General features: G+C 46.0%; 1 protein-coding gene across 1 annotated transcript in view; it reads right to left on the bottom strand.

Moving 5' to 3' along the window:
* GALNTL5 (polypeptide N-acetylgalactosaminyltransferase like 5) overlaps positions 1 to 23,447 on the bottom strand; it is a 53,324-nt gene that overhangs the window by 14,426 nt on the left and 15,451 nt on the right. The window contains exons 4-7 of the mRNA XM_060414915.1: positions 19,754 to 19,920; positions 14,594 to 14,716; positions 2,707 to 2,956; positions 221 to 338 (exon numbers count right to left, since the gene is read on the bottom strand). Coding sequence (XP_060270898.1) covers positions 221 to 338; positions 2,707 to 2,956; positions 14,594 to 14,716; positions 19,754 to 19,920 — 658 coding nt within the window. The remainder of the gene's footprint in view (positions 1 to 220; positions 339 to 2,706; positions 2,957 to 14,593; positions 14,717 to 19,753; positions 19,921 to 23,447) is intronic.

The following is a 23,447-nucleotide window of genomic DNA, read 5'->3' as shown; positions in this document are numbered from 1 at the left end:
ATCGAACCCAGGTCTCCTGCATTTGCAGGCGGACTCTTTACCAGCTGAGCCACTAGGGAAGCCCGTTTCTGTAAGGAATCCCAAAAATCAATGACTTGATATAGCACCTGATGCTCATGTAGGGAAACAGCATAGCTGCCACAGCATATTATGTGACTTAAAGTTAGATTTTACTTTCTATGTATAAAGGTAACTATTGAAAACATAAGGTTGGAATTACCCTTAGTGAAAGTTCCAAGTTTTCTCCTCCCCACAGATTCATGCCCTTGTCGTACTGTCCAATTTCATTAAAATAATTCCTACTAATAGCAAAAATTCCTCCAGCCATTGCAGGTGACCTACAAAGGACACACAGATATTAGATTAATTCCCTATGTGCAGGCATTATGGATTTTAGCCAAAGTTGTATTGAATATAGTGATAACAGTTAAAAACTAGAAAAAAACCCACGTTAGCTTCAAAATTTTCCTTTGATACATTGAAGTATATACTCATTTAATTCTCATGGCAGCATGTGACGTTTATTCCCCAGACTTACAGAGAAAGAAATAAGGTTCAGAGAGGTTACGTAACTCATAGAAGATCACACAACTCTAGCTAAATTAAAATAGAGGCAAAGATGAAGGACTTGCCAGGTTATGGTGTTAGAAAATTGACTCATATAGTTTGTGAAACAAAGAGGGTAACATTAAAGGAGAAGTGAGCCTGCAGTCAAAGTGATTAGAAAATGTGGGAAGTGACCTGGAGAAAGTCTCTTGAGAAACAGCCTCATAAATGCAACTAGAAGCCCTAACAATGGGGTTATTCTCACATTTAAAAATATATTTTCCAAGACTAATATCCGAGGAAAATGACCTTCTTCTCAAACTATAAAACTATAGACAGAAGCCCTTGGATAAATATTTTATATATGAATTTGGCAGACCTTGACTTTTTCTGGGCTATCCACAGTGCTCGTATTCTGATCGTTGATCAACATGCAACTCATTCCTGAGAATCATGTCTACATTTTAAAGCTGGATAGCTGAAACCCAGGGGTATGTGGTATTCTGCACTGGGATGAGACGCTCAGTTCAGTTCAGGTCAGTCACTATAGTGTCCGACTCTTTGTGACCTCATGAACCACAGCACGCCAGGCCTCCCTGTCCATCACCAACTCCCGGAGTCCACCCAAACCCATGTCCATCGAGTCTATGATGCCATCCAACCATCTCATCCTCTGTCCTCCCCTTCTCCTCCTGCCCTCAATCTTTCCCAGCATTAGGGTCTTTTCAAATGAGTCAGCTCTCTGCATCAGGTGGCCAAAGTATTGGAGTTTCAGCTTCAACATCAGTCCCTCCAATGAACACCCAGGACTGGTTTCCTTTAGGATGGACTGGTTGCATCTCCTTGCAGTCCAAGGGACTCTCAAGAGTCTTCTCCAACACCACAGTTCAAAAGCATCAATTCTTCGGTGCTCAGCTTTCTTTATACTCCAACTCTCACATCCATTCATGACTACTGGAAAAACCATAGCCTTGACTAGATGGACCTTTGCTGGTAAAGTAATGTTTCTGCTTTTTAATATGCTGTCTAGGTTGGTCATAACTTTCCTTCCAAGGAGTAAGTGTCTTTTAGTTTCATGGCTGCAATAACCAACCACAGTGATTTTGGAGCCCAGAAAAATAAAGTCAGCCACTCTTTCCACTGTTTCCCCATCTACTTTCCATGAAGTGATCGGACCAGACGCCATGATCTTCGTTTTCTGAATGTTGAGCTTTAAGCCAACTTTTTCACTCTCCTCTTTCACTTTCATCAGGAGGCTTTTTAGTTCCTCTTCACTTTCTGCCATAAGGGTGGTGTCATCTGCATATCTGAGGTTATTGATATTTCTCCCGGCAATCTTGATACCAGCTTGTGCTTCTTCCAGCCCAGGGTTTCTCATGATGTACTCTGCATAGAAGTTAAATAAGCAGGGTGACAATATACAGCCTTGACGTACTCCTTTTCCTACTTGTAACCAGTCTGTTGTTCCATGTCCAGTTCCAACTGTTCCTTCCTGACCTGCATACAGGTTTCTCAAGAGGCAGGTCGGGTGCTCTGATATTCCCATCTCTTTCAGAATTTTCCAGAGTTTATAGTGATCCACACAGTCAAAGGCTTTGGCATAGTCAGTAAAGCAGAAATAGATGTTTTTCTGGAACTCTCTTGTTTTTTCGATGATCCAGCAGATGTTGGCAATTTGATCTCTGGTTCCTCTGCGTTTTCTAAAACCAGCTTGAACATCTGGAAGTTCACGGTTCACATATTGCTGAAGCCTGGCTTGGAGAATTTTGAGCATTACTTTACTAGCATGTGAGATGAGTGCAATTGTGCGGTAGTTTGAGCATTCTTTGGTGTTGCCTTTCTTTGGGACTGGAATGAAAACTGACCTTTTCCAGTCCTGTGGCCACTGCTGAGTTTCCCAAATTTGCTGACATATCGAGTGCAGCACTTTCACAGCATCATCTTTCAGGATTTGAAATAGCTCAACTGGAATTCCATCACCTCCTTTCAATTAAAGAAACAAAACCTACCACATTTTATTATTACAGACTTTTAGAAACAAGATAAACAATGAAATATTTCTCTTCATTAAGCTTGAGAAATCAAAGTAATAATCTCTGCAGGCTTCCCCCTCCTCCCAGTACCTCTATGCTATTTTTCCATTACCAGAAGAATTCTCACCGGATAGGTGTAGTGGGTCCTTCTGGTCCCTCTATCTCATAAGAGAGAACATGATCCCATTTAAATTCCAGATGCCAGTTGAAAGCTCCCCTCACAATAGGAGAAGGCTGGTATTCCAGGGTCATGTAATCAATGACATCTATCAGAGGACACACCACCATTTTGGGGTCCTTGGCAATGGCATTCAGCAAGGGTTCCAGCCAGACTTTATTCACTTCACAGTGGCTATCCAGAAACACTAGAACGTCCCCTGGGGAGGCAAAAACAGGCGAGTGTTAGCCCCTGTGTAGGAAACACCCGATAACATGAATCAAGGTTCAGTGTAACAAGTATTTATCCAACACTTACTATGAAAATAAAAGTGAAGTTGCTCAGTCGTGTCCGACTCTTTGCGACCCCATAGACTGTAGCCCACCAGGTTCCTCTGTCCATGGGATTTCCCAGGCAAGAATACTGGAGTGGGTTGCCATTTCCCTCTCCAGGGGATCTTCCCAACCCAGGGATTGAACCCGGGTCTCCCGCATTGTAGGCAGACACTTTACCGTCTGAGCCACCAGAGAAGTTTGACTATTAAGGTGCTTTCAGTGTCCCTGGGAGGAGGCAAGAAATGTATATTTGATACTGTATCAAAAATGCAGGACAGTGTGTGCCATAGATATTCAGAAGGAGCTGGTGACTGCGGGTTAGAGCTGCAATCCCTAACCTCTTTTGGCACCAGGGATCAGTTTTGTGGATTTGGGGAAGACAAGGTTCCCATAGACCAAGGGTGGGGTGAGGATGGTTTCAGGACGACTCTCATAAGGAACATACAGCCTGGACCCCTCGCATGCACAGGTTCGTGCTTCCGTGAGAATCTAACGCGGCCACTGATCTGACAGGGGAGAGGCCCAGCGATGGGGTGCAGCTGTGAATGCAGGCAAATCTCCGCTCTCTCGCCCACCTCCTGCCCAGCAGCCCCGTTCCTGACAGGCTATGGACCACTACCTGTCCACGGCCCAGGGGTTGGGAACCCCTGGTCTGTTTGCTCTCTCACCCAAACACACTGCCTGTGCAAACGCTGCCATCAGAAGAGAGACTAACACAGACGCAGATGTCCTTGGTTCCGCAGCCCTTCTTCCGCCCTTTTGATTCCCTCGTGAGAAGCCAACATCAGTTCATTTCTTTTCCCCCCAGGATGTTTCTGGTTTTGCCATACGGATGTCTGAGGATGCACTGAGCCCCCCAACACAGGAAATAATTCATATCAAGTTCCTCTCACCAGGCTTTAGCAAGCAGCTTTATCCAAAAATCCTAATCTGACAATGTGACTGAAGGTAGCTGAGTTCTCTTCAGCTCAGTTCAGTTCAGTTCAGTCGCTCAGTCTGTCCGACTCTTTGCGACCCCATGAATTGCAGCACGCCAGGCCTCCCTGTCCATCACCATCTCCTGGAGTTCACTCAGACTCACGTCTATCGAGTCAGTGATGCCATCCAGCCATCTCATTCTCTGTTATCCCCTTCTCCTCCTGCCCCCAATCCCTCCCAGCATCAGAGTCTTTTCCAGTGAGTCAACTCTTCGCATGAGGTGGCCAAAGTACTAGAGCTTCAGCCTTAGCATCATTCCTTCCAAAAGAACACCCAGGGCTGATCTCCTTTAGAATGGACTGGTTGGATCTCCTTGCAGTCCAAGGGACTCTCAAGAGTCTTCTCCAACACCACAGTTCAAAAGCATCAATTCTTCAGCGCTAAGCTTTATTCACAGTCCAACTCTCACATGCATACATGACTACTGCAAAAACCATAGCCTTGACTAGATGGATCTTTGATGGCAAAGTAATGTCTCTGCTTTTGAATATGCTGTCTAGGTTGGTGATAACTTTCCTTCCAAGGAGTAAGCGTCTTTTAATTTCATGGTTGCAGTCACCATCTGCAGTGATTTTGGAGTCCCAGAAAATAGTCTAACACCGTTTCCACTGTTTCCCCATCTATTTCCCATGAAGTGATGGGACCAGACGCCATGATTTTCGTTTTCTGAATGTTGAGCTTTAAGCCAACTTTTTTACTCTCTTCTTTCACTTTCATCAAGAGGCTCTTTAGTTCCTCTTCACTTTCTGCCATAAGGGTGGTGTCATCTGCATATCTGAGGTTATTGATATTTCTCCCAGCAATCTTGATTCCACCTTGTGCTTCTTCCAGCCCAGGGTTTCTCATGATGTACTCTGCATAGAAGTTAAATAAGCAGGGTGACAATATACAGCCTTGACGTACTCCTTTTCCTATTTGGAACCAGTCTGTTGTTCCATGTCCTGTTCTAACTGTTGCTTCCTGACCTGCATACAGTTTTCTCAAGAGGCAGGTCAGGTGGTCTGGTATTCCCATCTCTTTCAGAATTTTCCACAGTTTATTGTGATCCACACAGTCAAAGGCTTTGGCATAGTCAGTAAAGCAGAAACAGATGTTTTTCTGGAACTCTCTTGCTTTTTCGATGATCCAGTGGATGTTGGCAATTTGATCTCTGGTTCCTCTGCATTTTCTAAAACCAGCTTGAACATCAGGAAGTTCACAGTTCACGTATTGCTGAAGTCTGGCTTGGAGAATTTTAAGTATTACTTTACTAGCATGTGAGATGAGTGCAATTGTGCGGTAGTTTGAGCATTCTTTGGCATTGCCTTTCTTTGGGATTGGAATGAAAACTGACCTTTTCCAGTCCTGTGGCCACTGCTGAGTTTTCCACATTTGCTGGCATATCGAGTGCAGCACTTTCACAGCATCATCTTTCAGGATTTGAAACAGCTCAACTGGAATTCCATCACCTCCACTAGCTTTGTTGGTAGTGATGCTTTCGAAGGCCCACTTGACTTCACATTCCTTACTGCTTCTCAGATATATATTTCAAAATTTCTTTATGGTACTGTGTCAGACCTGCAAGAAGGCATGGCAATCCACTCCAGTATTCTTGCCTGGAGAATCCACATGGACAGAGGAACCTGGTGGGTACAGTCCATGGGGTCAGAAAGAGTCAGACATGACTGGGCCACTGAGCACGCTGTATCAGACAACTCACTCTGTATAATATCTGTTATATTCATGCCTCGATCAAAACTGAGCTAAAAAGAACCCCGTTTTTAAACATACATAGCTTTTTTTCAGTCAACACTTTGCATTTTTCAATAAAATAGCTTCTATGACATTACATCAGACAAACATTTAAAAAATCACACCAGCTAATTTGATAGGTGAAAAATACCATCTGGTTCTCCAAAGAAGATACGCAAATAGCCAATGAGCACATGAAAAGATGTGCGACGCTATTCATCTTTAAGGAAACGCAAGTTAAAACAGTGAGGTACCACTGCATACCACACTTCACATCTATCAGAGTTAAAACAAAAAAGAGAAAATAGTAACTGTTGGGAGGGTGTGGGAAAATCGGAACTCTCATACGTTGCTGTGTGGCGTGGTAAGTCAGTTCAGTCGTGTCCGACTCTCTGCGACCCTACAGGCCGTAGCCCACCAGGCTCCTCTGTCCATGGGATTCTCCAGGCAAGAATATTGGAGTGAGTTGCCATGCCCTCCTCCGGGGGATCTTCCTGACGCAGGGACAAACCTGCACCTCTCACGTCTCCTGTATTGGCAGGTGGGTTCTTCACTACTAATGCCCCCTGGGAAGCCCAAAATGGTCCACCCACCGTGGAAAATAGCAGCTCCTCAAAAAGTTAAACAGAATTACCACGTGACCCAGAAATTCCACTCATTGGCACGTTTTAAAAAGAATTCAGGGGACTTCCCCGGCAGCCCAGTGGTTAAGACTCCACGCTTCCAATGCTAGGGGCACAGGTTTGACCCTTGGTTGAGGAACTAAGATCCCACATGCTTTGAGAACAACAACAATTAAAAAATTTAAAAGAATTCAAATGTATCCGTGTACATGCATATCTATAGCAGTACTCCTTATATTATCCCAAAGATGGAAATAGCCCAAATGTCCACCAACAGATGAGTGGAGAAACAAACTTCATGTACACACCCCATGGGATATCATCCAGCCGTAAAGATGAAGTACTGGTGCATGTCCACGAATCTCAAAAGCATTATGCTGGTGAAAGAGCCAGCCATAAAAGGTCTGACTTCATTTCTATGAAGTATCCAGAGTAAGTAAATCCAGAGACAGATGAAGACTGGTGGTTGCCAGGGGCTGGGAGAAGTGGAAATTAGAAAATTTCCCGATTTGTGGGTCTTGGGGTGATGAAAATATTTTCGAACTAGAGGGGGTGGTGGTTGTACAACAGAGTGACTCTGCTAAATGCTATATACCCAGATTAAGCTAACTTCTCCTTAGGATCTAAAATCACTGAAGGGCCGGAACTCCCCCAGTGGCTGAGCGGTAAAGAATCCAATGTAGGAGACATGGGTTCGATCTCTGGTCTGGGAAGACCCTGCGTGGCGCGGGGCAACGAATCCCGGAAGCCATAACTATTGAGACTGTGCTCTAGAGCCCTCAGGTTGAAAGCACTGAAGTCGAAAACTACTGCACTCACGTCTGCAACTTCTGAAGCCTCCACGCCCGGAGCCTGTGCTCGCAACGAGAGAAGCCACAGCGGTGAGAAGCCCGCACGCGGCAACTAGAGTGTAGCCCCCGCTGACCACAGCTAGAGACAAGCCCGCGTGCAGCAACAAAGACCCAGCACGGCCAAAATAATAAACAGATTAAGAACAAACAAGCACTGCAGGACACTAGTCCAATGGACCTGGTAAAGGATCTCTCCCATCCTTCCTCCTTAAAAGATATATCTGGGGAATGTTCAAAACTGAATTGCTCGCTGAGGTGAAAAGTCAGGAGAAATATTCATCTTCCCTGAGTGGAGGCGTGCTTCCTGCTTTCCGGCAGCAACCTTTGTTGCTGTCGTCCAGCCGCTCAGCCGTGTCTCTTTGCGACCCCGTGGGCTGCAGCACACCAGGCTTGCCTGTCCTTTACCGACTTCCTGGGTTTGCTCAATTCATGTCCATTGAGTCGGTGATGCCCTCCAACCATCTCACCCTCTGTTGCCCCCTTCTCCTCATGCCCTCAGTCTTTCCCAGCATAACCTATTTACACAACTTATCTAGGGACTGTGTTTTGCAAGCTTTGTTCTCATATTTAAAAAACAAACAAATGCTGTATCAATCTCTCTCAATATTTTCCGTCTCTTTCTTCCCTTGCTTCACTTTATTTTCTGCTTTTCTTTAGTGTCAACATTTTTACATTTAAACGTTAGCTTGTTGTTGTTCATTGGCTAAGTCATGACTGACTCTTTGTGACCCTGTGGACGGCAGCATGCCAGGCCTCCCTGTCCTTCACTGTTTAATCATAGCCCATTATATCTATTTTAAACATTCTCAATTTGGTCTCTAAAGCAATTATGTTTAAGGTATTAAATATTTTAATTTTTATTAACAATAAAAATATTATATAATAATATATTGTATTATGTTATTGCTATCTCTCTTAATTTTTTTGTTTTGGGATTGATGTTTGATAATGTATGCAAAATCTACTTATGGAGGAGCTTACAGAGACTCTCTTTGTGCTTAAGTGTATGATCAACTTTTATAAACTATCCAAGCGTTTCTACTCCATTCACACCATAAATCTGTTAAACATTTGGATTTTGCGAAAAAAATTCAAGTGACTCTGCTATTTGAATTTCTCATTTTTGTTCATTTGCTATTTCCATGACCAGCAATGTGGTAATACTATTCACTGCCGTGGAAATCAGAATTTGAGGGTTTGCGTCCTGAATTGTGTGACCTGGAGCAGGTCTCTGGTCTATTGGGGAGATTAGTTTCTTTAACCAGAAGATAAGGGTGGTGAGTTCTAAATTCTGAGAGACTTCCCACCATGAATGGTCTGTATTTTCATTATTTTTCCCTGTATTTCTCCTACTTTTATTTTACAGATTTTATCATTTTGAAGCATATAATTAAATATCTATGTTTTAATTTCTTATTTATTTGTTCTGCTCACTGTCTGGGCTTCCCAGGTGGCGCTAAGTGGCAAAGAACCCGCCTGCCAGCGCAGGAGAGGTAAGAAATGAAGGGTCAGTCCCTGGGTGGGGAAGATTCCCTGGCGGAAGGCGTGGCAACCCACCCCAGTATTCTTGCCTGGAGAATCTCACGGAGAGGGGAGCCTGGTGGGGTCAGTCCGTGGGGTCACAAAGAGTGGGATGTGACTAAAGCGACTTAGCGTGCACACACGGAATCACCTAATAAGCATTTGTTTAATACTTAATGCTTCAAAAAGAGTGCTCATAATGACTTCATTCAATCATTGCAACAACCACATTAGTTATATATTTTTGTTCTCATATCATGGATTAGGAAGCTGAGGTTCTGAGAAGAGACTTGCCCAAGATCCCGTAACCGGTAATTGGCACATACCAAACTGGAAATGAAGGCTCTGCTTCAAAACCCAGTGCTTTCTGTTCTGTCAGCCATCACCTCCCTTGGATGTTTGTGGCGGAGAGTCAGACACTGCCCTCTGTGCCACATAAGTAAACATATTAACAGATTCTGGGAATTAGGATGACCTCCTTGGGGAAGGGCATTACTCTGTCTCCCATATGAGACAACAAACCGTCTCTCGTTCTGTGTGACGGTCACAGAGCACCACAAGTTCCCAATGGCGTGTTTGATTTTGCTAACCTGTTGCCTTTAGGATGGCAGTTGAAATCTACACCTCATCTCTGCCCTCTTGGCCACCTGCTCACCATCCAGGCCAGTTCAGTGGAAGACGCTCCATTCTCACCCCCTGATCGCCTTGCATTTATTCCCCCAAACTTCCTGCTCTGCTGCGGACTACCCTTTTACTCTCTCCACAGTTCCCTTATTTAAAGTAAATTTCTGGACTTCCTTAGTGGTCCAGGAAAGAACCTGCCTCTCAGTGCAGGGGACATGGGTTCATCCCTGGTCCGGGAAGATTCCACATGTCACTGGGCAGCTTTAGGGAAAGATGGAGGTGGTCAGGCTCTCTTGCCCCACGCCTCTGGCTCTCACCCCACATCCTGTCAGTGCGTGGTTTTGTAACAGCTGAGATCACTTGTAGCACTGCATGTGTGCATCACGAGGTACCTGCTCGGCCACAGGCCATCTCTGCTCTGTAAGCCCCTCCTGAAAGGCCTCTGAGGCTGCGTTATGGCTGTGACCACTGGGTCAACCATGAGAGAACACAGCGTGTCTGCTGCTGGAGCTGCTGTGCTAGCTGGGAGAGAATAAACGTGTCTGCAGTTGCTACGGCTCCTTGAGTTTTCTTCCAGCTTCCTCGCTCGCACCTTGCCTACCCTGGCTTCAGTGGACAGTGTGCACTGTGAGATTCAGCAAGACAACAACTAAGCCCCTGAGCTGCTACTACTGAGCCTGCATGTCCTGACACCCCAGAGCCTGTGCCCCATGAGAAGAGAAGCCACCGAAATGAGAAGCCCACCCCTCACAACTAGAGAATAGCCCCTGCTTGCCGCAACTAGAGAAAAACCCATGCACAGCAATGAGAACCCAGCACAGCCAAAAAGAAAGAAAACGCTTTTAAAAACTAAAATCCTTTAAAAAAATTAAATTTCCCTACACTAAATTCTCCTGCAGACCTCCTTGCCTGATATAACCCTGACTCTCCCAAGAAGATGCTGTTTCTCTTACAAAGTCCCTCCTTTTCCTCCCTGACCACAAGAATCCTTGGGTTCAGGACAACACCAACGTTTCCTAGCTGCTTATGGCTGCTTCCAAACCATAACATTTCTGCTCCCATGCAAAAAAGTCCCCTTTCGTTTCAATTCAGGCCATCTAATTAGAGCTTCTCTTTCTCAATTTTTCTCCACTTTGCAAAACTCTAGCCTTCTAATTCTTCCTGATAGAGTTAAACCCACCCAGCAGTGGTCAATTTCCCTCCTGCCAAGGACACACCACAGGCTCATCACAGCTGTCTCAGTTTGAGGGCAACTTCGGTCATTACATTGGCAGCATCACCCACAAGGGCGAGTGGACAGGCACAAACATTACCAAGAAAACTCCGTCAGAGGCAGGATGCTAGAGAACAGGGCCGCGCTGTTTTGTACAGGGTGATTTTGACCGGCCTCTCTGATAATGTGCCACTGAATCAAAGACCTGGACAAAGTGAAGTAACAGGTCACGCAGGGGGCTGGAGAAGGAACATTCCAGGTGGGAAAATCACATGCAAAGAAAGGCTCTGAGATAGAACGGCTGGTATGTTTGAGGAGCAGCAAGAAGGTCAGTAACACGAGGGGAGAGCGAGGGGGAGGTGAGTGACGAGGGCAGGGCTTCCCTGGTGGTCCAGGGGTTGAGAGTCCGCCTGCCAATGCAGGGGACACGGGTTCAACCCCTGGTCTGGAAGGACTGCACCTGCCACAGAACAAGCAAGCCTGTGGCTGCAGCTAGTGAAGCCCACGGGCCTAGAGACCATGCTCCACAACAAGAGAAGCCACTGCAATGAGAAGCCTGCCAACAGCTACTAAAGAGTGCCCCCGCTCACCACGGCTAGTGAGAGCCCAGCGACAACAGAGACCCGTGCAGCCAAAAACAAATGAATGAAACTGAAAAACTGCAACGCAAAAAGCATTTTTTAAAAATGTAGAATATCATCAGGATCTTAGAGTAAGAACTTCTCAAACAAGACACAAAAATCATAAAGAAAAATATTGATGAATCTGATTATTTCATTATTAAGTTAAAGCTAGTGGCCATGACTTTTTAAATGAATTTCACTTCTCTCTCCTTTTCTGCTTTTTCTTTTAGGTGGTGCCGTGTGGTGTGTAGGATCTTAGTTCCCCCACCAGGGATGGAACCCATGCTCTCAGTGAGCTCAGAGTCTTAACCAGTGGGCCATGAGGGAAGTCCCAAAGCTATTGGCCCTTAAAATAAACCTCCAAAATGTACAACAGCTCTTATGTGGTCAAAATTTCTTTCTACTCATTTAGCTCTACCCTCGTCAGCCAGAAGGGAACTACAGTGTGGAGAGGGATAAACCAACTTCCTGCAAGCCTTGGTCAGGAAATGTGGCTGAAACATAGTCACAGGCCATTCCTTCTGAAAGGAAGGCAGGAAGGTCCTGCGTGGCTCTGTGCCCAGCAAGAGGAAGTGGATTTTTGGGTAAACTGTTCAACTTCCCTGGTAGCTCAGATGGTAAAAAGTCTTCCTACAATGCAGGAGACCCTGGTTTGATCCCTGGGGTGGGAAGAGCCCCTAGAGGAGGAAATGGCAACCCACTCCAGTATTCTTGCCTGGAAAATTCTATGGATGGAGGAGCCTGGCAGGCTTGGTGGGCACAGTCCATGGGGTCGCAAAGAATCGGACACAACTGAGCGACTAACACTTCTGTTCAACGCAAGACACCATCAACAAAAATGGGAAGACCAACCACAGACTGGGGAATGATATTCTCAGTGTATCTAACACAGGATTCGTATCATAAAGGCACCTTCAAATCAATAACAAAAGGACAAACAACCCAATCAAAAAACTGACAAAGGATATGAACAGACCACATTCACAGAAAAATCTATAAACAATCTAAAAAAATATGAAAAAATACTCCATGTTGCTAGCAGTCAAGGAAATGCCAAGAAAATAAAGGATACAGCTTTTTGACCAAAATTTTGTCAAAGACTAGAATGACTGGGCCTCCCTGGTGGCTCAAATGGTAAAGAATCCGCCTGCAATGAGGGAGACCTGGGTTCGATCCGTGGGTCGGGAAGCTTCTCCGGAGGAGGGCAACCCACTCCAGTACTCTTGCCTGGAGAATCCCCACGGACAGAGGAGCCTGGTGAGTTACGGTCCATGGGGTCACAGAGAGTCTAACACAACTGAAGAACTAAGTGCAGCGGAAAACGACTGGTAATAAACAACCAGTGTCAGCAAGGCTCCAGGGAGAGGGCCCTCTTACACCCTGTGACGGAGCTGTTAATTGGTGCCATCTGTTTTAGGACAATTTGGCAGCAGCCACCAAAATTTAAAATAAGGATCCCCTTTTGCCCAGCAAGTCCACTTTTAAGAAATTATCCCATAGGTACAAGCATTCATTTCCACAAAGATGGAAGTACAAAAATTGCCAATGCAGCTTTTTTTTTTTTTTCAGTAATTGTAAAAAGTAAAAATCAGGAAATGACAAATGGCTAAACAAATTATGGCAATCCATTATGGAATCCATATGGAATACTATACAAGGCTGCAAACAAAAACTGAGGTAACTGTCAGGCATTGTCACGGGAAAAGTTACAGAACATTAAACTGAAGTGGAAAGAGTAAGTCTCAGAATAGAGACAGTACAATTCCATTTATTTAAAAATCCTTAAATCTATATGTGTGTCTATGTGTACATGTGTGTATATATACACATACATATGTATACACATATGCATATTAATGCATAAAATCAATGTTCTGAAAAGTCACATGCCATTCAGTTTTAGTGGTTTGTACTGAATTTCGGACAGTTAGTATGTATTATCTGGTAGATGGCTTCCCTGGTGGCTCAGACAGTAAAGAATCTGCCTGTAATGCAGGAGACCTGGGTTGGTCTCTAGGTCAGGAAGATCCCCTGGAGAAGGAAATGGCAACCACTCCACTTTTCTTGCCTGGAGAATCCCGTGGAGAGAGGAGCCTGGCAGGCTGCAATCCATAGAGTTGGACAGGACTGAGCAATGTAGTTAAGTAAGAGAATGTCTCAATTGATCAGGCCAAAATAGAGAAAAAAAATGAAGACTCAGATTTTGCTTTTAGTTGGCCTTCTACTCAATAAGGAAATAGCCTTGCTAAGGAACCGAGACATTTCCTCAGATTGCCACATGGCGGGATCGTTAAACACCACCGCGCGCCTTTGGTCCTGGGTTAATTTTCTGAGAGCAACCCTCTGATTACCCGGGCTTCCAGGAAGCTCGATCATCAGGATTCCCCTCGGGACTCATTCCCTTGCTGGTGTCTCGTGTCTCACAGCTCAGGAACTGCCGTTGGCAGAGGACTGGGCTGCCGTCCCAAGGGACGCCGGAGGCCAGATGGGACCCCGTGCTCCCGGCAGCTGAGACCTCCCTTCACGAGAAGCTGCCCCAGGAGGTCCCCCAGCTTTGGGATCTTCTGGAGTGTTCACACCAAGGCTACGCCCTCCCGGGGGGCTCCCAGCCAATCACTGCACACCCTGTGTGGGCCCCCGGGAACCAGGTGAACCCGACCGGCCACAGGGGCCCCACTCAGGACTCCTCCAGTGCCCGGTCTTGGCTCAGGGGCTCCCCACTGGCCCACTCGAGCCCCTTCTGGGAGCCACGCAGCAGACCGAAGGGCTTTCGGCCTTCCCTCCTTCCTTGCCTCCTTCCACCGGGGTCAGACCAGAAGCTTCCAGCCCACATTTCGTCCTCTCCCCTTTATCCTTCGCAGACATTTCTCTGTAAGCACTCCTCCCATGTCATCCGGGCCTCTGCCTCCCAGAGGACCTGGACTGACCCCTTCCTAGCTTCCGAGGTCCCCATGGGGTCTCTGCAGCTACATCACAGCCCTGCTCTCCCTGTCAAGTCTTGCTTTCCTCACCCCTTTACCTGGTTCCCAAGACCACCTGGGGGGCCCCCTGCATGTACAACTCCATCCCAGAGTCTGTACCTGGGGGACGGTCCTGTAACAGGAGGCTGAGCTTATACCCCCTCCCTGCCCCTTCCCCGCGCCGAGAATAACTTCTATTTGTCTTCTATTTGAAATAACAAAATAACATCTTGAAGCACATACTTTCAGAGTCAGACAAAGATTTAAGACTCATAAGGCTGAAATATATTCCCGCTCTTCTGTTCATGCCATGGAGACTCATGAAGATGGCTTCTGCACGGGCAGGAAGACCTCTGGGACACAGACGTGGGGTCCTGTCTGGAGCAAAACCTTCATACCTGAAGCATGGGATGCTCCGGTCATCCTTGCTCGAATCAGCCCCTCTCTCTTTTTGTTTCTTATTAATTTAATCTTTCCTCGAAAAATTTCCAAGTGATAGTCGAGTTTCTCTTTCAAATCATCTGGAAAAAAGAGTCAGCATTTGACAACTGCAAAGTATATTAACCAGTTTCTCATAATTTTGATTGATTCTTAAAAACTGCTATTCTGCAGATGTTCCAAACTCAAAAAAGAAAGTTTGATTGAATGAACGTGCACAAAATGTGAACAAAAAGAGACTCAGCATTGAAATCAACTGTGAATATTCTTCTGCATTTCTAGTGAAATACTCCTTTCTCTCTCTCTTTTTTTTTAACTTTTTGGCCACACTTTGTGGCATGTGGGCTCTTAATTCCCCAACCAAGGATTAAACCCAGGCCCTCTGCATTGGAAGCACAGAGTCCCAACCACTGGACCACCAGAGAAATCCATGAAATGCCTCTATTTTAATATATCATTATTAAAATTATAATAGTAAAAGCATAAATTATGGTGCTTTGGAGCACTCTGACTTTATTCATAACAGTTGTGCACCTAACCTGGTACTGACCCCCAGGCTGGTTATCAGCCACTGAAGTCTCAGCTATCTCATCAGTGAGAAGGCAGAGCTAACGTAGTCCCTGCAGGAATGCAGTGAGAAGAAGAAATACATCACCAAGCACAGAGCCTGACACTTAACAGTCACTCAGTACTCAGAGGTTAATATGATGATGATAAAGGAGGTCCTTTCCTTCTTGGAAGGAAAGCTATGACCAACCTAGACAGCGTATTAAAAAGCAGAGACAGCACTTTTCCCACAAAGGTCCTCATAATCAAAGCTATTTTTTTTTTCAGTAGTCATGTATAGATGTGAGAGTTGGTCCATAAAGAAGGCTGAGCACCGAAGAATTGATGCTTTTGAACTGTGGTGTTGGGGAAGACTCTTGAGAGTCCCTTGGACTGCAGGAGATCAACCAGTCACTCCTAAAAGAAATCAGCCCTGAATATTCATTGCAAGGACTGATGCTGAAGCTGCAGCTCCAATACTTTGGCCACCTGATGTGAAGAGCCTACTCATTGGAAAAGACCCTGATGCTGGGAAAGATTGAAGGCAAGAGGAGAAGGAGGTGGCAGAGGATGAGATGGTTGGGTGGCATCACCGATTCAATGGACGTGAATTTGAGCAAACTCTGGGAGATGGTGGAAGACAGGGGAGCCTAATGTGCTGCATCCATGGGGTCAGAAAGAGGCGGACACAAGTAGGGGCTGAACAACAACAAGAGGCCAGTCTCTGGTGAGACGGATACAGATGCCTCAGAGGTCAGAGAGTCTGGGGGCTGGGGACCAATAGAGGCAGGTTCACTGTAGTCTTGGCAGAAGAATGAAAGAAATCTCTTTCCTTTTCTGTGAAAAGAGTGCCAGGGCCTTGCTCAGAGGTAGATTCCAGGCTGCACAACTATACTTGAAGGGTAGAGGTAGCATCTCAGATCAGATGTCTGCAAACACCCTCCAATATCCAGGACTCAGAGGAACTCTGTGTGGCAGACATGGGAGGAAACAGGCCGTTCTGGCAGCGGTCATCACTGACATGAAGTGGAGGCTTTGAGTCATTCAGGAGATGGCCATGCCGCTTGTGTGTAGTCAAGAGGGACCAGGACTATGAGAAAGGTGGACGGTAGCAGGTCAGCCCTGGACATGCCTCTCATGTAACTCAATGGAAGTGGTTGTCTGGGCTCCCGACCCCTGCCATCCCAAGCTGAGGGACTCCATCACCAGTACCTACTGGTATGAGCCAGAAAAGACTAGCTGTAGTTCAAGAGAGTTCTCCTTAGCCCACAGGAAATCATGGTGGATTAAAAGTGGGGGTGCATCAACCCTGAGCACCATCAGGACACAGAACACCCCATTTCCTGCATTTCCTGTGCTTGAGGTTCTGTGTGGGCCCAGGACTAAGCTCCTTGGTGGGGCGGGTGAAATGACCACCCATCGGTGGCTGTGGATCCAGGAGAAGTGGAGTATCTGGTCCACCATCTCTCAGCCATCAGTGGCGAGTCCTCTGATGCCTAAAGGACACCTGGGCAGACCTCCAGGTGTGTCTCTGAACTCTTGGCACAGTTCTGGAAGGCTGGGGCCCCTGGGAGTTCCTTGGTCCTCCTGGGACTGCACGTCCATGGCAGGATCTTCATCCTCTGGGTGAGACGTTAGACTTCACAGTCCAGCGAAGATCCCCCTGCCGCCTGCTCCTGGCTTTACTGGGGCCTTTTGCCCCACATGTGGCCAGATGTGTTGCTCAGTCAGATGAGGAACCTAGCCATCCTTCCGCACCCCCCACCCCATGCACAAAGCCAGAGATAAACAGTGCTGGACTCCTTGGACTAGCGTGGCTCCTACACAGTCCAGTTCAGCCGCGCAGCCCTGTCCGACTCTTTGTGACCCCATGGACGGCAGCACGCCAGGCCTCCCTGTCCATCACCAACTCCTGGAGCTTACTCAAACTCATGTCCATCAAGTCGGTGATGCCATCCAACCATCTCATCCTCTGTCCTCCTCTTCTCCTCCTGCCTTCCATCCTTCCCAGCATCAGGGTCTTTTCAAATGAGACAGTTTTTCGAATCAGGTGGCCAGAGTACTGGAGTTTCAGCCTCAGCATCAGTCCTTCCAATGTATATTCAGGACTGATTTTCTTTTGGATGAACTGGTTGGATCTCCTTGCAGTCCAAGGGACTCTCAAGAGTCTTCTCCAGCACCACAGTTCAAAAGCATCAATTCTTCGGTGCTCAGCTTTCTTTATAGTCCAACTCTCACATCCATATATGGCTACTGGAAAAACCACAGCTTTGACTAGATGGACCTTTGTTGGCAAAGTAGATGAACCTTTGTTGGCAAAGTAATGTCCCTACTTTTTAATATGCTGTCTAGGTTGGTCATAGCTTTTCTTCCAAGGAGCAAGCATCTTTTAATGTCATGGCTGCAGTCACCATCTGCAGTGATTTTGGAGCCCAAATAAAAATAAAGTCTCTCACTGTTTCCATTGTTTCCCCATCTATTTGCCTGGAAGTGATGGGACTGGATGCCATGATCTTCGTTTTCTGAATGTTGAGTTTTAAGCCAACTTCTTCACTCTCCTCTTTCACTTTCATCAAGAGGCTCTTTAGTTCTTCACTTTCTGCCATAAGGGTGGTGTCATCTGCATATCTGAGGTTATTGATATTTCTCCTGGCAATATTGATTCCAGCTTGTGCTTCATCCAGCCCGGCATTTCGCATGATGCACTCTGCATAGAAGTTAAATAAGCAGGGTGACAATATACAGTCTTGACATACTCCTTTCCCGATTTGGAACCAGTCTGTTGTTCCACGTCCAGTTCTAACTGTTGCTTCCTGACCTGCATACAGTGCCTGGCCAATGAGTGAAATTCCTAAATGGAGCTGACACTAGCTCAGGTCCCATTCCACTGTTTTTTTTTTTTTTTTTTTTTGGCTGCACGGGTCTTTCTGGCTGTGCACAGGCTTTCTCTCTTGTGGGGAGCAGGGGTCTACTCTTTACTTGCAGTGCGTGGGCTTCTCGCTGTGGTGGCTTCTCTTGTCGCAGATCGTGGCCTCTAGGCGTCCAGGCTCAGTAGTTGTGGCGCACAGGCTGGGTTGCCCTGCAGCATGTGGGATCTCCCCAGATCAGGGATCGAACCTGTGTCCCCTGCGCTGGCAGGTGAATTCTTAACCGCCGAACCACAAAGGAAGTCCCCATTTCACTTTTGAGTTGGTGCATCTCAGTTGCTTCTCGAAGGTGAACCTCCTCTTTTCTTCCCTTGTCTCTTCTTCTTCCTTCCGCTGCTCCCCCTCTTTTTCCTGTCCCAGCCCATGGTGGGTCAGATTCACAGTAGATTAGGTAAACCTTTAGGTAGTATCCAATATGCATGCACTGCTTCCATGAGGAATGGACCCCACAGGCAACCTGCAGACCCCAGAGAGCTTATCCTTCATCTGGGTCCTCCCGGCTTGCCTCAGGTTTGGAATTAAGTTGTAAAACAGACAACTGAGTTCAAATGCTAAATGGAGCTCAGAAGATTTTGTTCTAGCATTCTAGTTCTTTAAAATCAGTGAACATGAAGGAATAAACCCTTGAGTGTAGTTGGTGTGATTAGAATTCTTTAATGTAAAGCACCTGGATTGTGTCATTACCCTACATTAAGTCTTGGAATCATTCCCCATTTTCTCCAAATAAAATTCAAACAATGCCTTCATGAGGGGCTACTTTTTTCATTTCTGGTTTCATGCCCACCCCCTCCCTCCTAAAACTATACTCATACATAATTTACATAAGCCCTTTCCCAGTGAGATGGTGGTAAGGAATCCGCCTGCCAAGGCAGGAGACCTAAGAAACACAGGTTTGATTCCTGGGTGGGGAAGATCTCCTGGAGAAGGAAATGGCAACCCACTCCAGTATTCTTGCCTGGAAAATTCCATGGACAGAGGAGCCTGGCAGGCAACAGTCCATGGGGCAGCAAAGAGAAGGACTTGATTGAGTCCATACACACACACACACACCCACACACACCCACACACACACACACCCTACATAAAATAAAAAACTATTCCAAACTCACCATATTTTCTGTGGCCTCTGGGCCATTTTCTCTGCCTAAAATACCTTCTCCTTCCCTTTCATCTATGTAATCTCAACTCATCTCAGTTCAGATGTCACTTTTGAAAAAAATGCTACTTTCTTGAAGTAGAGTTGATTTACAATGTTGTGTTAATTTCTACGGCACAGAAATTTCTACTGTTAATTTCTACTGTAGTGATTCACTTATGTATATTCTTTTTAATTTTTTTCCATTATGGTTTATCACCGGACAGTGAATATAGTTCCTTGTGCTACACAGTAAAAGCTTGTTGTTGATCCATCCTAGACATCACTTCTTCAACATCATCCACGACCTCTAAAGACCAGCTTACCCCTACGTTTATCTGAAGTGCTAGCCACCCCATTAGCCCAACCAGAAGGTCAGGGACCAGACTCTCACATCACCATCAGTGCTCCAAAGTGCCTGCCTCGACACCCACCAAAAATGTTTTTTGTATAAAATAACTCAAGTGCCGCAGAGATAGACGATTAGAAAGATGGTCAGCATTCTCTCTTACCAAAATCACTCGTGTCGTCTACCAAAATAATTTCTTCCAGGATATACTGTGGAGTGAGGGCCATGATGCTGGACAGTGTTCGAAACAAGGCACTGAATTCTTCATTGTGGAAACAAATGATGATGCTGGCAGTAGGCAGTCTGGCCGGGTACGTTTTTTTCCGACACCTGCAGACAGAGGAAGAAAATTATTCATCTAAAAGCATTAGATGTTTTGAGGACTCATTGAAACACTTTATTCACATTTTCCTCTTTATTCCTTTAATTGATGATTATGATGATGAGGTGACAGTACTTTTAAAACACAAAAATTAAGATACAAAAATTTCTTTAAACGTCTTATGTTGTTCTAATACTGTCTAGATCATTCCCCCCTTCTTAATGCCCATCATAATTGCTTTTTCCTGAGACTCTGTTTTGATAAAATTAGTTCTACTTTGGATATAGTATAAACTTAAATTATACCTACATTTTCATTTCTATTATAAAATGAATTAATAAGCTTATACACATTAAAAGGTTAAATTAACTTTATTGTCCTGTCTTCAAAGAAAATCCATGTGCTATTCCTACACTTGTATAGTCTGTTGGAACAAAGAAATGTAATAATGGATATGGTGCAATTAGATTTCTTCCAAGGATCTGGCTAAAAATGTTTTATTATTTTTTTGTGCACTTAAGGGAAATATGGACACTGAATTTTAGTAATATTAATTTTTAGCTATTAAGCATTGTTTGGATTGCTTCCTTATTGGATTGTGTTTTGAAATATTTTGGTTGTAAATGACAATTGGAACTAGCTTAAGCTTAAGAAAGAGGTACATTGAAAAGGGGACCCAAAGGTCCCACAGGACCTAGTGACAGGCAGGCTCCTGGAGCATTCAAGAGCAATTCTCACTAGAGGTTTGAAAGTCACTCAGACCATGCTCCATTTCTGCTCATCTTCTCTTTCTTAACGTTCATTTATCTGGGTTCACTGGGTCTTAGTCGTGGCGCGCTCGATCTTCAGTCTTCCTTGCAGCACGTGGGTTATGCAGCTGCAGCGTTCCGGCACGCACACTCTTAGTTGTGACATGTGGGGTCTAGTTGCCCAGGGCTGGAGGTCGGGCCCCCTGCACTGGCTTCCCAGAAACAGGTAGATCAAAAGGCGGACCCTCCGGTGAGATCACTGCCTTGTGCACGTGTGTGCTCAGTCGTGTCTGACTGTTTGCACCCCCAGGGACTGTAGTCCTCCAGGCTCTTCTGTCCAGGGGGTTTTTCAGGAAGAATACTGGAGTGGATGTCCTCTCCTACTCCAGGGGATCTTCTTGGCCCAGGGATCAAGCCCATATCCTCTTGTGTCTCCTGCATTGGCACGCGGATTCTTTATCACTCCTGCCACCTGGGAAGCCTAAGATCACTGTCTCATCAAAGAGTAAGTAGATGAGAGACGGGAATGAGGGGGCGAGTGTACCACCCCAAGAATGAGAGAGATGGTGAACTCAGGCCACTGGATCACAGTGCTAATATTCTATCTAGTCCAAGTTTATCATTTTGAGAAAACTGCAAATTGAGCCCCTTCAGAGGAACGAGACAATGATACTGAAGGAGCCTGAATTCACATCACGTGAGTGTAAACCGCTAAGAGAAACCTAACGTGTATGGGTTTCTCCAAAATTAACTGCTGAATGTTGCTGTGGTCTTTCTGTATAGAAAACCTCTCGGGCCTAAATACGTTTCTTTTCAGGGTGAAGGTAATTTGGACAAGTGCTTGGTTGTCCATGTTTAGCTGATTTTGTGCTTCGCTAACGCGATTCCCAACGGTCTAGTTAAAGCAGGACTGTTAGGGGTTGACTTGTGTCCCCCTACTCCGCATTCTAACCACCAGGACCCCAGAATACGACCCAATCTGGAAATGGGGTTGCTGTAATAAGCGAGAGGTCATCCGGGCGGCCCATCTAGTAAGGCTGGTGTCCTTACAAAAAGGGGACCTGAGGGTACCCGGCAATGTGAAGAGACACAGGAAGAAAAGGGTCATCCCTAAGCCAAGAAGAGGGGCCTGCACCATCCCCCCCGCAGCCCAGAAAAGAACCCACCCTGCCGACCAAGGTTTCTGACTTCCCAGCCTCCAGAGACCTGTGAGACAACAAATGGCTGTCATTGGAGCATGCCAGTTTATGGAGGCTTATTATAGCAGCTCTACCAACCCAGCTGAAGAATGTTGCACTTTAATGTGCAGAAACACTCCTGAGCTTCTTTCCAGATGCATATTCTGATTAAGTACGTCTGGGGTCGGGCCTGGCATTCAGCGGGGCTGACACGCTTCTAGGGGCTCCCGGTGCTACTGGTCCTCAGACCACACTCTGAGTCGGAAGGGTCTAGCAGGCAAATACACGAAATGACAGTCCTCTAAGCATGTTAGAAAAAACATCTTGATAAGTGACTGATAAACCATTCTGTAAACAGTTATTTACTTGTCTAAACTGTTCAATTGGAGAAGGCATTGGCAACCCATTCCAGTACTTGTGTCTGGAAAATCCCATTGGCAGAGGAGCCTGGTAGGCTGCAGTCCATGGCGTCGCAAAGAGTCAGACATGCTGAGCGACTTCACTCTCACTTTTCAGTTTCACGCATTGGAGAAGGAAATGGCAACCCACTCCAGTGTTCTTGCCTGGAGAATCCCAGGGACAGGGGAGCCTGGTGGGCTGCCGTTATGGGGTCGCACAGGGTCGGACACGACTGAAGCGACTTGGCAGCAGCAGCAGCTGCAGCAAACTGTTAAATTATGGCCATGGCAGGGAGGTCAGGGGGAACTTGCCTAAATCCAATCTTAAACAAAACCCACTTTTCTAAATAAGTCTTGGATCAAAGAGAAATAAACTGCAAATTATTTAGGAAGGAGTGCTATGACAAACCTAGACAGCGTATTAAAAAAGCAGACATATCACTTTGCCGACAAAGGTCCATCTAGTCAAAGCTATGGTTCTTCCAGTAATCACGTACAGATGGGAAGCTGGACCGTAAAGAAGGCTGAGCGCCGAAGAAGTGATGCTTTCTAAACTGGTCCTGGAGAAGATTCTTGAGAGTCCCTTGGACTGCAAGGAGATCAAATCAGTTAATCCTAAAGGAAATCAACTCTGAATAGTATTAGAAGGACTGATGCTGAAGCTGAGGCTCCAATACTTTGGCCACCTGATGTGAAGAGCTGACTCATTGGAAAAGATGCTGAGAAAGACTGAAGGAAAAAGGAGAAGGGGCCAGCAAAGGATGAGATGATTAGATAGCATCACTGACTCAATGGACATGAATTTGAGCAAACGCTGGGGCGTAGGGCCTGGTGTGCTGCAGCCCACGGGGTTGCAGAGAGTTGAACCCAACTTAGTGACCAAATGACAATAACAGTTTAGAGATTTGCAAACCTGAAAACACAGCATGTTAAAACCTAATGTATAGGTGACTCAGGGGTGAAGACTCTGCCAGCCGTTGCAGGAGACATGGTTCTGATCCTTGGTCTGGGACGATCCTGCATGCTGGGGAGCAACAAAGCCCAGGTGCCTCCACTACTGGGCCTGTGCTGCAGAGCCGGCAAGCCGCAACCACTGGAGGCCAAGCGCCGAGGGTCCGCCGCGACCGCCAGAGGCCGAGCGCTGAGGCCCGTGCTCCGCAACAAGAGGAGCCAGCACAGGGAGGAGCTTGTTGTCCCCCACGACTAGAGA

The sequence above is a fragment of the Ovis aries genome, chromosome 4 (assembly GCF_016772045.2).
Source record: "Ovis aries strain OAR_USU_Benz2616 breed Rambouillet chromosome 4, ARS-UI_Ramb_v3.0, whole genome shotgun sequence".
In the NCBI taxonomy this organism is placed as follows: Eukaryota; Metazoa; Chordata; class Mammalia; order Artiodactyla; family Bovidae; genus Ovis; species Ovis aries.
The sequence above is the reverse complement of the archived record's forward strand: the minus strand, read 5'-3'. Positions and strand labels throughout refer to the sequence as shown.